The 13,374-nt window shown below is 49.8% G+C and overlaps 1 protein-coding gene across 2 annotated transcripts; it reads left to right on the forward strand.

The window, feature by feature from the left end:
- The first annotated feature begins 2,352 nt into the window (after positions 1 to 2,352).
- On the forward strand, positions 2,353 to 8,679 carry SSTR3 (somatostatin receptor 3). Of its 2 annotated transcripts, none has more exons than XM_006270243.3 (3): positions 2,353 to 3,307; positions 3,434 to 3,525; positions 6,591 to 8,679. In XM_006270243.3, exon 3 carries the CDS (start codon positions 6,637 to 6,639, stop codon positions 7,855 to 7,857), a length of 1,221 nt encoding a protein of 406 aa, XP_006270305.1. In that variant the 5' UTR covers positions 2,353 to 3,307; positions 3,434 to 3,525; positions 6,591 to 6,636; the 3' UTR covers positions 7,858 to 8,679. The 2 variants fall into 2 exon arrangements, with proteins under 2 accessions (XP_006270305.1, XP_019344773.1); XM_019489228.2 differs by having other exon boundaries at positions 3,434 to 3,509.
- Positions 8,680 to 13,374: the final 4,695 nt, after the last annotated feature.

Below are 13,374 nucleotides of genomic sequence, written 5' to 3' on the forward strand. Positions count from 1 at the left end.
AGGGTGTCAAGACTGTGGAATTAGCTCCCTCCAGAGGTGGTGCAATCACCTACCCTGGAAATCTTCAAGAGGAGACTGGATGATCATCTCACTGGGGTCATGTGACCCCAGTTGTCTTCCCTGCCTAGTGCAGGGGGGCTATACCTGATGAGCTTGCAAGGTCTCTTCCAGCTCCTTACAGTCTATGAATCTATTAATCTATCTATGAATCTATGCACTGTCCCTGACTGCATGCTGTATGTGGTGTGCAGAGCCCATCTGACATGGGGTGCACAGGGTGCTGGCGTGCACAATGTACACCACATGTAGCACATGCCAGACCAGCCCTACATGCTGGATTGGGCCCACAGACCATCCCCGTGTGGCAGAGCCAGAGCACAGGTCCAGCCTGGCACATGCATGACATACAGCATAGACTGCCCTCATGCACCATGTTCTGCGTGGGACTGAGGCCTATATGTGCTTCATGTGACATGTGGGGCCAGTCTAGGGCACATGCTGCACGCAGTGCCTGCATGAGACTGGCCCTGCACTTTGTATCCATGGCCGGTCCGGATCAGACCTACAGGCAGGCCCTGCATGCTGGATTCAGCTCACAGGACCAACAAGTACAAGTACTGCATGTTGTGCTGGAACCAGAGGGTACCTGTAGATGTGCTGGGAGGCTGCTCCAATGTGCTGTAATTACAGCACGTTGAAGCACATGCTGGAGCATGCTAATTAGCATGCTCCAGCCAGCCTCCAGGTCTTGTCTATTCGTGTCCCCACACTTCAAAATGGTAGCAAGGGTGCTTTAACTAAAGCTTCTTCATTAAGCTTTAATTAAAGGGCCACCACTGTCATTTTGAAGCACAGGGGTGCTGATACATGAGATGCTGCAGCGCTTTAATTAGAGCGGCTCTCGGAACCACTATAATTAAAGTATCCTCCCACTCAACTCCTGGATCATGTGTAAAAAATCCCAGAGTGTGCACTGCAAGCAGCCTGTAGGCCAGTTCAGGTTGCACATTGCGTGCAGTACCGACACTGGCCCAGTCCTGAGGAATGGTTCTGGCACATGCAGCTGGTCAGTGGGCCTGATCCAGACTGCAGACCAGCTATGCCCTCCTCACCCAGACCCGCAGGGCTAGATGAGTTTGACACCCACAGGAGCATACAGGGTATGTACCAGGACCCCTCCCTCTCAACAACCCCAGGCGTTCAGGCATCATGAGTCAGCCCCCACAAACTCAGGAGAGTGGCTTCAAGATCCTGACATTTTCTAACATAATGACCTAAGCGTGGGGTCTTTTTAATCCTCCCCTGGTTTCTGAGCCCTAAGTTCTAGCTTTTCTCTCCAACAAGGAGGGCCTGAAGCAAATGCCAAAAGCAGAGATCCTCACACAGCCTCTTGACTCCAGAGGCTGGGGGTTTAAGCAAAAAGGCCAACCATCTTGAGACTCACAGTAAAATTATGAGTGAAATTACTCCTCCACCCGTGGGTGGAGAGATAGGTGTTCCCAACAAAACCAATGTGCACACAAAGAGGGATACATACGCAGAAATGAGGGGCACACACACAGACCCTGAATATAAGCTGCACCTCTCAAAGCCCCAGACATAAATTAGAATAACTTGCCAGCTAGCTTTGAATATAGCCTGCCTCTGAGCCACTCTGCCTGTCCATACTAGCCAGGGTGCAGTGCACACTGGCCTCCCTCTGCCCTCACCCCGTGACATATCTGCTCTCCGAGCTATGCTGCAGGTAGAGTCCTACCCTGAGGCCAGTCTAGGGCTGCTCAATTGCCCCTCTGCTACTTGGAGAACATCTCTGCACTGGAGGAACTGCCTGGTGGCTGGCTAAACTGATTTGTGGCCCCTTTGCTGCAGGTGAGCTGGCAGGCAACTCAGAAGGAGGAGCCCAGGGCATAGGCTGTGGACGTGGTCAGTCCGTGGAGCGGCATCCACTTATATTAAGCCCAAATTGGGTCTTGGGAGCTCAAAGACTGCAGGTGAGAAATGGGAACTGACAGGCTTTCTGCCACTGAATGATGGGGCTGAAGAGACAGCCTACAGAAATGTCATGCAGGAATGAGGTGGGGAAAGGAGCTTGGGATTAGTAGGAAGAAGAGCTATAAAGGGCTGGGATTTTCATGTCCTTCCACAGGGGGCTGCATTCCTCCCTCTCTGGCCAGCTCCTTTTTGTGCCAGCGATGAGATCACCTGGTTGCAGAGGTTGGGGCACAGGGCTGGAGCCTTTTTCCTTCAGAGAGTGCCAGGGAAATGGGCGTCTGCAAATAGGGGAGAGGTAGAGAGGGACACATTCCTATGACCCCCATCCTGCATCCCCTGCCTGCCAGGGATGCTTGTGGCACAGTGTGCTGGGAAGAAGGGTCCAGTGGATGTCTCTGTTCACAGCGCAACCCTGGGAGCTCTATAAATCCAGATGCACTGACTTTCTGAAGGCACCTTTTGCGCCCGAACAGCCAGTAAACTCTTCTGATCAAAGCACTCCCCTCTGGCATATCTGGAAAGCCCCCCCGCACCCCAACATAAAAAAAGCACTTGAAATAAATAAAGACCCTCTGCCCTGGAGAGCTGAGCTGAGCCACTCGCTCCCTGCAGCCGGCCTCTAGTGCCATGCTGCTCTTACCACACGCAGCTGCTCTCTGCATCTCTCCCTCCTTCTCCTCGCCTCCACTCCCCCTCACTCCTTCTCCCTTTCTTGCTCTCCCTCCGTCACCATCTGTCACACTCATTCTCTCCCACCCCCTCGTTCCCTCTCTCTCCATCATAATGACTCTGTCACTCCCCTCCTATTCCTTCTCCCCATTCTCTCCTCCTATCATTCATTCTCCCTTTCTCCCTCTCTCATTCTCATTCCCATTCTCACCTCCCAGCCCTGTGCTGATTGGCTGGTGGGATCATTCCCTGCTTGATCTACCTAACCCTGGCATCGAAGCTCCCACTTCAGTGGAAGGAATGCTTGGAGAGGGGAGTCGTGGCTCCCCGAGCAGTGCAAGGAGATGGGCTTGTCACCTGCAGTAGGCAAGCCCTGGAAACCTGATGGGAGAGTGTGAGCAGGCAGATGTGGAGGCTCTGGGACTGGGGGAAGTCCCACAGCTGGAGCAGAAGTTAAGAGGCGAGGGCAACTGGCACCTCTGAAGAGAAGTGCAAGGAGGAATTTCAGCTCCACAAGGTGGATGGTGGACATGACTTCACTGTTTTAGTTTATTTTTAAAGGGGAAGAAGAGAAAAAAAAAAGAGAAAGAGAGAGATAGGACACATGCTCCCAGCGAGCAGAGGAAAATGTAAATCCCACTGACACGTAAGTACCAGGCAAATCAGCCTCCTCTTTCCATTCATTCCCCAGGCACTGTCACATGCAGAAGTTGGTTCTGCACTCCCATAACATTGAACCTCCTTCTGTCCCTTCTGTGCCCTATCCCTATAGACAGGCAGATGGTGAAGGGCAGGGTTTCTCTGCCAGCAGCTGGGAGACAAGATTGTCTGGAACTGGAGTAGAAAATGTGAGTGCAAGACAAGGTAAGAGGGGCAACGGGGGTGGGGGTGTGATGTACTAACTTCTGGGTGGGATTCCAGCCACTAACAAACCTGGTCTGTGGAGGATCCCTCCAGCTACTACCACCTACCAACCCCTCCCCACCACTGAAACCATGGGGAGGAGGCTTGTTTTTCCTAAGGGATGTAGATTTCTTGGATAAAAAGATATAGCAGGGGTTAACTTCCCCTGGCTCCCAGCTCCAAGCATGCACTGGAATTTCTTCTTTATTGTCTGTATTGCAGTAGCACCTGGAGACCTCCCCCTTCAGGGATCAGTGCATTATTGTGCTAGGCGCTGTACATTCACGTGGCAAAAAGGCAGTCTCTGCCCATAAAAGATTGCAGTCTAAGTATATAACTATGTTCCATGAGCACCAGGCTCTTGATACTTAAACTCAGGTATCTCCCTATAGCCTCCTCTACCCCTTTACAGCTTCACAGCATCTGCAGCTAACCTGGGATGGGCTCTGACACCTGCCCCCTCCCCTCCCAAGGCTCGTATGCTTGTAGTCAGAGTACTCACAGACCTGCACCCTATCCCCACCTCTCATCTCCCACGGTCTTCCTGATCCTTGTCTCCGCTGATTGTTCCAGGGCTCTCTATGCCCATTCCAGCCACTCCTGTTGCCAGACAGAAGCCCACCTGCATCACTGGGATGACTGTGGAATAGCTCGGAGAAGAGATGAGAGAGTCATTGATGTTAGCACTGAGAAGGGTGTCATTGCTTTTTACTCCATCTGTCCTTCCCAGCCAGTTCACGGGGGACAGAAGGTAGAGGGAGGGGCTCCTAGCAATGTATTCTTTCACCTGGCATAAAATCACTCAAATGACAGGGTTTCCATTGGGAGACTGTTCCACAGCCCAGCAGTCCTCCCTGTTGGAAACCTTTTCTCATATTCAGTCTGAATTTTTTATTGTTCAGGTTCATCCTATTGGGCCTCCTGGATCCCCCTTCCTAGGTCATTTCCATCCTAACAGAAGTTTATCCACCAAGAATAGTTGTGATGGTCATGTCTGTGCTGCCCTGCCCACGCAGTCAGGTTCAGGTCAGCAGCTGGGCAGTTAGATGACAAAGAGTCTATTGTTCTCGCATGCCCTGGAATAGGAACAAATGAGTGAGGCTTCTTCCTAGGCAGCAGTCCAAGGCTTGGTGGGGAGGGCATATGGATAGAACTGAAAATCTACTTGTACTTAGTGGAGAATCAGGGTAGCACGTCCCAAGAAGAACATGGACATATGAAGGGTGTGTGAAACGTTAGAGGGGTGTAGGTTGTAGCCGTGTTGGCCTAAGGACATAGGCAGACAAGGTTCTTCGGGTGAACCTGATGTCTTTTATTAGACCAAAGTTGGTCTAATAAAAGACATCAGATTCACCCGAACAACCTCATCTGAAAAGTTAGAGGCATGTGATGTGGTGCCCATTAGAGACCCTTTGGGGAGGGTGCCTGTTAGAACAGGTTCTGACTTTATAGAAATCAACCCACACCTCAAAGCTCTCCCAAGGTTTCCAGAACTTTAATAACATTTTTATTTATTTTTTTAAGTGTCCTTGTATCCCAGCTTTGGGCTGCTTGAAAATCCCAAGGCATTACTGGCATTCTAAAAGGAAGCAGTACTGGAAATCCTTTCTTTTGAGATTCCCAGTTATCATTACTAAAGCGAAAAGCCAGGGTCAGCTTTGAACCATTGAGAGTTCTGCTGTCTTGAGACCTTAGGTAAGAATGTGATGGGCAAGAGACCTATTGCTGGGGCTTGCTATCCCAGTCTCTTCTGTGTTAGTCACCTTCACTTATAACCTGCCATTCAAGGAGCTAACCTGGCAGAGGGATCAATACACTGAAGGCAGAGGGATGTGCGAGGCTGCCATTTAGAATCTCAGAAGGGCTTTTTCATAGCCCTGATCATCTGAGAGCCTTGCAGATACATCTCTGGAGAAGCCTCAGCCATAGGTTAGGGCAAGCAGCTGTCTCTCCAGGTTTTGACCTATGCTGAGCTGCCAATCCCACATGTCCCAAGCCCTGCCTCAAGGAGGTAAAGGATGACAGTCATGCCCCTGCTGTGACGCCTCTCTCATTATCAGCCAAGAGCTGGCACGAACAGCTGTTTGTTCATGGTTTGCTCTGAGTGGGTGTGTGCCGTTTCCATGCCAAAGCCTGCTTTGATGGGCAATTGGACATCAAAGATTAGGAGGGCATGAAGTTTGTTTTGGTGCTGCAGGCTGAGGCAGGTGCTGCCCCTTCTATTAGCAGCCAGTACTCTAGAATACATGAAGCTGCTGGGATGTGGGGTAGGAGGGGGGTATGCAGATGGATCGTGCCGTCTGCACCAAATGGGATGTTGTAAATACTCCATCTCCCCATTTATTCACAGATTGTAATGATACAAACCAGCTCCTCTGTCTTCCAGAGCACTAAGCTAAGCTTTTCACATTTGCTCCGGGTTTCGAGGGGAGATACTCTGAGGGTCTCTCTGATTCCGTGGGAAGCAGATAAGGTCAGACCAGCTTAATAGCAGCAGGATTCAGTCCAAACGCCTAGGAAACAATGAAAGAGCTCAGTTAATCTGTCCCAAGGTTTCCCCAAGGCCTAAGTGGGGTGGCTTCACTTGGGAATGCCTGCCCTGTAGGATGTTGGTAAGGAATATGGTCCTGGTAGATGGGAATCAGGCTCCCTGAGATTGACACCACCAGCTTCTGTGTCTGTAATTGCTTCCTTGGGTTCCCCCTTGGGAAGCCTTTTAGTAAGGATTAGGACCAGCATGGAAATAGTCCAATATATATTTTTAAAATATAAATTTTATGAAAATATATATTGGACCATTTCCATGCTGGTCCCAATCCTTACCATGCTCATCGTCATTTTAAAAGAGTTGGGGATGGCTGACATTCTCCCATGTTCTTCAGAGGCTCCAGCTTCTGACAGCCCATCTCTGCTTCCCACATGTGTCTGCACCCACATACCATTATAGCTGTTATTTTATCCGTGGTGCATTCACTATGATTTCTTTAAAAGCATAGGTATCTTTCTTCTCCTCTTCTCACTTTCAGGTCTCCAGCTGATCAAGTGGGAGATCGATCCACTTCTGCCTCTGCCATGGACACACCTGCTTTCAGCTTCCCCACACCCATGGTACCAGAGGAGGGAAATACCACAATCAATTGGATAGAGCCCATCTCAGGGAACTTATCAACAGCTGCCAGCCCAGGAGTTGTAATTAGTGGAGTCCTCGTCCCGCTGGTCTATCTCATTGTCTGTGTGGTAGGGCTGGTTGGGAACTCCCTGGTTATCTATGTAGTCCTGTGCCACTCAGTTAGTGAGTCAGTGACCAATGTCTACATCCTGAACTTAGCCCTGGCAGACGAGCTGTTCATGCTAGGGCTGCCCTTCTTGGCTGCGCAGAATGCACTGTCCTACTGGCCCTTTGGCTCCTTTATGTGCCGACTGGTGATGGCTGTAGATGCCATAAACCAGTTCACCAGCATCTTTTGTCTGACTGTGATGAGCGTCGACCGCTACCTGGCTGTTGTCCACCCAGGGAAGTCATCAAAATGGCGGACGGCACGTGTGGCCAAAGTGGTTAGCACCACCGTGTGGGTGCTGTCATCCGTGGTGGTGCTGCCTGTCGTAGTGTTCTCAGATGTCCCCCTGGGGATGAGTACCTGCCACATCCAGTGGCCTGAGCCAGCCTCAGTGTGGAAAGCTGGCTTTATCATCTATACAGCTGCCCTGGGCTTCTTTGGGCCACTGCTGGTCATCTGCCTCTGCTATCTGCTCATTGTCATCAAGGTACGGTCCTCTGGCAGGAGAGTGCAGGCCTTGTCAGCCAAACGCAAATTATCGGAGCGCAGGGTGACACGCATGGTGGTGGCCGTGGTGGCCGTATTTGTGCTCTGCTGGCTTCCTTTCTATGTGCTCAACATCATCAACGTGGTCTGCCCATTACCCGAGGAGCCATCTCTCTTTGGTGTCTACTTTCTTGTTGTGGTGCTGCCCTATGCCAACAGCTGTGCCAACCCAATCATCTATGGCTTCCTCTCCTACCGGTTCAAGCAGGGCTTCCGCCGGGCCATTCTGAGGCCCTCCCGTCGAGTGCAGAGCCAGGAGGTTGCAGCATGTCCCCTGGAGAAGTCTGAAGATGAAGAGGAGGAGGAGGAAGAAGAGGCAAGACGGGTCAGCAAGATTGCCCAGAATGGCAATGGCCAGCAGGAGTGCCCCCTGAGCAGTGGAGCTGGAGGTAGCAGTGAACAGAAACCACTCCCAGAGGACCCTGTGAGCTGTGAGAAAACCAGTGTCCTGAACATCAGTTACTTGTAGCAAACGGGAGGATGTGGCTTTTCTTCTCTCCCTAGGGTGTTGTAGTTGTGACGCATGAGGGTTGCCAGCCAACAAGGTACCAAGGTCCAGCCTGCACACAAAGAAGACGAAACCTGAAGAAGCATGTGGAAGAGCAAAACACGGCCTTGGACTTCTGAAGCAACGTCTGACATCCATATTGAGGGGTGGTGGGGGGCAATATGAGAGCTTCTGGGTGAGGGTAGAAAGGGGGACTGGACAGGGGCAAAGCCTTGGTGTTAACGAACATATCATCAGCATGGGAGGTGGGGAAGCCACAGAGAAGGGTCAACACTGCCCCTTCCTCCTCTATCACCTACACAGGGTGTTGGAACAGGTAGCCAACTATGTCTGCACCAAAATCAGCTTCCAAGCCTGTCCCAATGTTCATGGGAACTAAACCCTCTAAGAAAGGAACATGGAAATTGTTCTTGCCCACAAACACAAGCTACCTGGGCCATAGATCTGTCCTGTTCATTCCTCCAGCTTCTCTGGGATGTCTCTTGGGGACACCCCTGGACTGCCCTGATATCATTTCAGTTGCATAAAATGCCCTGTTTCTTTAAAATGCTCCCAGGCCTCAGGGGCAGGCTGCTCTGACTGGGCAGAGACACTCTCTTCCCCATTTCTGTAATCCCCAGAAGCTTCATAGTCTGGTGGAGGGTGATAACGATGATTGGAAAGGGTCAACAGGACATGAGTTGAGGGCAGAGCTTCCTGCAAGCTGTACTTCCAACCATCCTCCCCCACCCTACCCACTCCCAACCATTTTACTATGAATAAACAAAAAGACTTGGGACTTTACAGATTATTTCAGCTGACCCATTTGTATGTATGACTGTGCTGAGAGGCTGTATGGGTGGATGTGCAAACAGATAGGTGGGCTTGTCTCTGGTCAGTAATCCTGTGAATGCGGTGGTGCCCATGTGCATGTGTGGTGGGTCAATTTATATGGAAGTGAGTGTCTATACAGGGGCAGGGAGCTGATTTGTCCTTGGATGTCTATGGAGGTGTCTGTACAGGTACAGAGGGCTGATGTATCTCTGGCTGTGTCTATGGGGGGCTGTTGGTTCAGGTCCAGGGGACTGATTTGACTCTACATGTGTACACATGGTTGTCTGACAATTATGAGGCACTGATTTTTGGTGCAGTCTTTTTACAGGTGCAAGGAATTTGTTTCTTCATGGGTATATGTGTGAGGGTGCCTGTGTACAGGCAGTGGATGAATGTGTTGTACAGGTGTTTATGTGGAGGTGTCTATGCAGGAGACTGATGTCTCTCTGTGTGAGTGCCTGTGGAAATATTTGTTTGGATGCCAGAGGACTGATTTGTCTAAAAGGGTACGAGGGTTAGGTTTTTGGGCAGGTATAGGGGATTGGTTTGTCCCTGTGGGTATACGTGGGTTGTGTTTTTTACAGGTGCAGGAGATTGGTTTCTTTCTGGGCATGTCTGTGGGGGTGGGTTTTTTTAACAGGTGCAGGGCAATTATCTCTTTCCAGGTGCTGAGGACTGATTTGTCTCTGCAGGTGTATCTGGGGGTGTTCAGACAGGTGCAGGGGGTGATTGTCTAGTGGTATTAGTGCGTGTGACTGTTCAAAGCTGGGTGCCTATGCAACTAGAGGTGCACTGATCTGTGCCTGCATGTTAGAAAGGTAGCTGTACATGGTGCATGTGGGGGTGGTGTGAGGGTATCTCCCTCTGCCTTGCTCCATGCCTGCAGGCGCTGTTAAATGCCTCTCTGCGCACCTTGAACTTTTCTATAAATGCCGTTGCTAAGCTACAGCCATCAGGAGGACCAACTTTCAATCCAGAGTCCTCTGCAGGTTTGTGGGCACCTGCCTCTGGGGGGTCTTTTCTGAAGTAGGTGGGAGGGGTGAAGAGGCTAGGCAAGAGGAGAAAGAGCTCAGAGAGCCAAGGAAAGTTCATGGGAAATGTGGAAACAGTATCAGCTAAAGGCCGTGAGGCATTGCAGGCAGGTGAGAGATGTTGGGGAGGGGAGGTAAACAGACAGGGTGGCCCGGGCACGTTGATACAGAGCATCCACAGGACCAGAAGCACATAACAGATTTGAAAGGGATAGCTGGAAGAGCAGAAAAAGGAGACTTTGAATGTTGAGACAAGTAGAGGAATGAAATCTAATTTGGGAGAGACAGTGGAAACAAATTCACTCAAAATCAATATGAGAGTGAATGAGCACCGGGGGGAAAGAGCACAGATAACTGCATACAGGGAGCGCAGTGAGTGAAGGTCTGACAGCCAGCACAGGGAAGTCTTCCAGCTGTCTGGGACCTGTGTCTGGAGGGCTGATCCTACTCACCTTGATGTCCCAGTGCTGAAAAGTTTGTGACACAGGGGTGCCAACCCCTCAGCTCAATGTTCCAGGGCTGAACTGCCTGTGACTGGGGAGGGGGAGCTGATCCTGATGATCCTGCTTCTCCAGTGGTAGACACTTTGTGCTGGAGTGGGGGAAGGGAGGAAGGTGAAGGGCCGATGCCACTGACCCAGATGTCTAAGGGTTGGGACACTTCTGTCTTTCCTCTCCATTGTGACAGTCTGTACATCCAAAGCAACCTCTCTTGCATTCCACGTATCGCTCTTTCATCTCTCTAGGGAAATGTGTTCCCTTTTCTTAGCCTGGAGGTACGTGTATTTATAAATGCCAGTCTTTAGCTTAATGTGAGGAAATTTACCCTGTTCCTTAGTACCTGTTCTCCATCCTCCTATATCACTTAGTGCAGCACACTGTTATGTTTCCTTCTTCCTCCATATATACTGCATCCAGTTTTGGGCGCCACATTTCAAAAAGGATGTGGAGAAGCTTGAGAGGGTGGAGAGGAGAGCCACATGCATGATCAGAGGTCAGGAAAACAGACCTTTTGACGAGAGGCTGAGAGCTATGGGACTCTTCAGCCTGGAAAAGCACAGGCTCAGGGGTGATCTGGTGGCTGCCTATAGGTTTATAAGGGGTGCTCACCAGGATCTAGGCGAATGTCTGTTCAGCAGAGCGCCCCAAGGGATGACAAGGTTGAACAGTCACAAACTCTTCCACGACTGTTTCAGGCTGGACATAAGGAAGAACTTGTTTACTGTCTGAGCCCCAAGTTTTGGAATAGACTGCCACCAGAGGTGGTTCAAGCACCTACTTTGAATGCCTTCAAGAGACATTTGGATGTTTATCTTGCTGGGATCCTATGACCCCTGCTGAATTCCTGCCCCTGGGGTGTGGGGCTGGACTTGAAGATCTTCCAAGGTCCATTCCAGCCCTAATGTCTATGAAATCTATGAGATATATATATATATATCTGGAGGTGCTCTGATCTGGGTATGTAAGTTAAAAACATGAATGTTCATCTGTGTAGGGGTGGTATAAGGGTGTTTCCCTCTGCTTTGCTCCATGTCTGCTAAACTGGCACCTCTGGAAGATATAGTAGAGTGGGAATGGACCTTAGGGGAAGGAAGCACATGATGCAGCTAGTGGCTATTACTGAGTGAGGTGCATATATGTGACTGCCATAAGAGGACTCAGCTGGAGAAAGACAGCCTAGACTATGCAGGGTGTAGACATGCCAAGGTTTTCCATCTCCTTAGACTGCTAAATAGATGCTCTAGCTTCTGCCTTAAGGAGTTATGGGGGTCCCTGGATGATTCATTAACTTGCAGTGCTAATGCTATAGATGCTCTTTTCATCACAGGTTGACACAGAACTTTATCCAGGATCACTGGCTTGAGGGCAGCTTGCATTCAGCCTTTATAGCCTCCACTGTGATAAGACACCACAAACGAAACACCAGGGCTCATGTCTCTGCAGTACCTGAGGACAGAAATCACTGACTGTCCTGCCTGCAAAATGGGACACAGGGTCATTTTGCTGAATTCGTTTGTTCATGTCCGTTGAGGAGGTCACTCCTCAGCTCCCTTAGTGGAGTTGGTTTGTAGGTAATATTTTGTGGACCACATTGAATGTGTTTTAAGGGTTTTGAAGCAAAAAGTCAATGTTTTCTGATTTTTTTCAAGTGCAAAACACAGCACCCTGCCCCTCCCCATAATTTTCTACCTGTTTCTCCACCTCCACCCTTTTGAGTGACAGCACAGGAAAAAAGCATGAAACCAAAACAGAAAACAGGGGGGGAAAACCAACATTTAAATTTTTTTTTTTAATCCAAAGTTCAGGAAAAAAATGTCATGCTGGAAAAAATCTGCAACCTTTTGCATTCTTGATGTGGAGCCATTTTTCACAAAAAAAGCTTTGAGCGCAACATCACAGTTCATTCTATCGCACAGGCCTCCTTCCATCCTGGTGAGTTCACCAGTGTCTGTGTGTAAGTAGCATTAGCCTGTGGGCCACCAAGAAGAGGCCTCCTGAGTACTTTCTATCTTGTGCCAGGCAGGGAGCTGCTTCTGGGAACAGTCAGAGCTCAAGGTCCTGCACCCAGCAAAGAGATGAATTCTGGACATGTTCTGGGGGATTTGTTCCAGTCAGATGTAGAAATGGATTTTTCTATTCTGGGTGCAGAGACGCAGAGATAAGGGCACCATCAAACCCTTCACTACACAAAAGGTTTAATTCTCCTCACGTAGAGATCAGAGCTGCAAGTCTAGCAGAGGCCGCAATGCTTCCAGCAGCCCCTGCAATGCCTCTTCTCAGCTTGCGTTTGATCACAGTCAGGGTGATTAAGGGTATGAAGACCCTATGCAAAAGTGCGTGCATGCAAGTGTGTGTGAGTGCGTATCTCAAGCAGGGATATGCCTACTGACCTTGAGAACAACACCCCTACACAGTATGTTCTATGCCACACACACACACACACACAGTCAAATACACACACTGTACCCGTGCAAGAACAGAATCACACAGTTTCATACACGCACTCTCTGTTTGACCCTCCCCCTTTGGGGCAGTTTTTTTTTAAAGAGAACTTTCCAGGGATGAAAAGCATCTCAAGAGAGGAGTAAATTGAGTGTGGGGAAGGCACACTGCAAGGCTGTCTTGCTAGCGCAGCCTGCCCTTGACGTCCTTCTTGGCTATTGTCAGAAAGCCATTACGCGATCGGCGTGATAAAACAGCAGCGCAGATAATGCGAACGGCAAAATGACCTATGGCTTTGCAGCATGCGCCTTCACTTCAGATGTATTTGGGAGAAGGGATCAAGGCTACAGATGTGTATGTCTGTGTGTGAGTGTAGGGGGTCGTTTCTAATCTGTTCTTGATGCAGGAAAGCCAACAGCTAGAGATAGGGAGGGTGGGAAAGAAGAGAGGTTCCCTCAGAAATGAGACGCTCCCTTCTCTCTTGGGGATGCAACAGAGACATGATATGCTTTATGTGCTTGAACGAGTGGAAAATATGTAAATATTTGTTCATGCAAACTTGGTGTTCTGTGTCTTTCCAAGCATAAAATATGCAAACGCAACACAGAATGCAGCCAGCTCACACAGCTCTCGCACTCAGCAGGTCATGCAGCCTCACACACATACCAAGTGCACAGCTGGGTACACAAAAA

Source organism: Alligator mississippiensis, chromosome 4 (genome assembly GCF_030867095.1).
Source record: "Alligator mississippiensis isolate rAllMis1 chromosome 4, rAllMis1, whole genome shotgun sequence".
Taxonomy (NCBI): domain Eukaryota; kingdom Metazoa; phylum Chordata; order Crocodylia; family Alligatoridae; genus Alligator; species Alligator mississippiensis.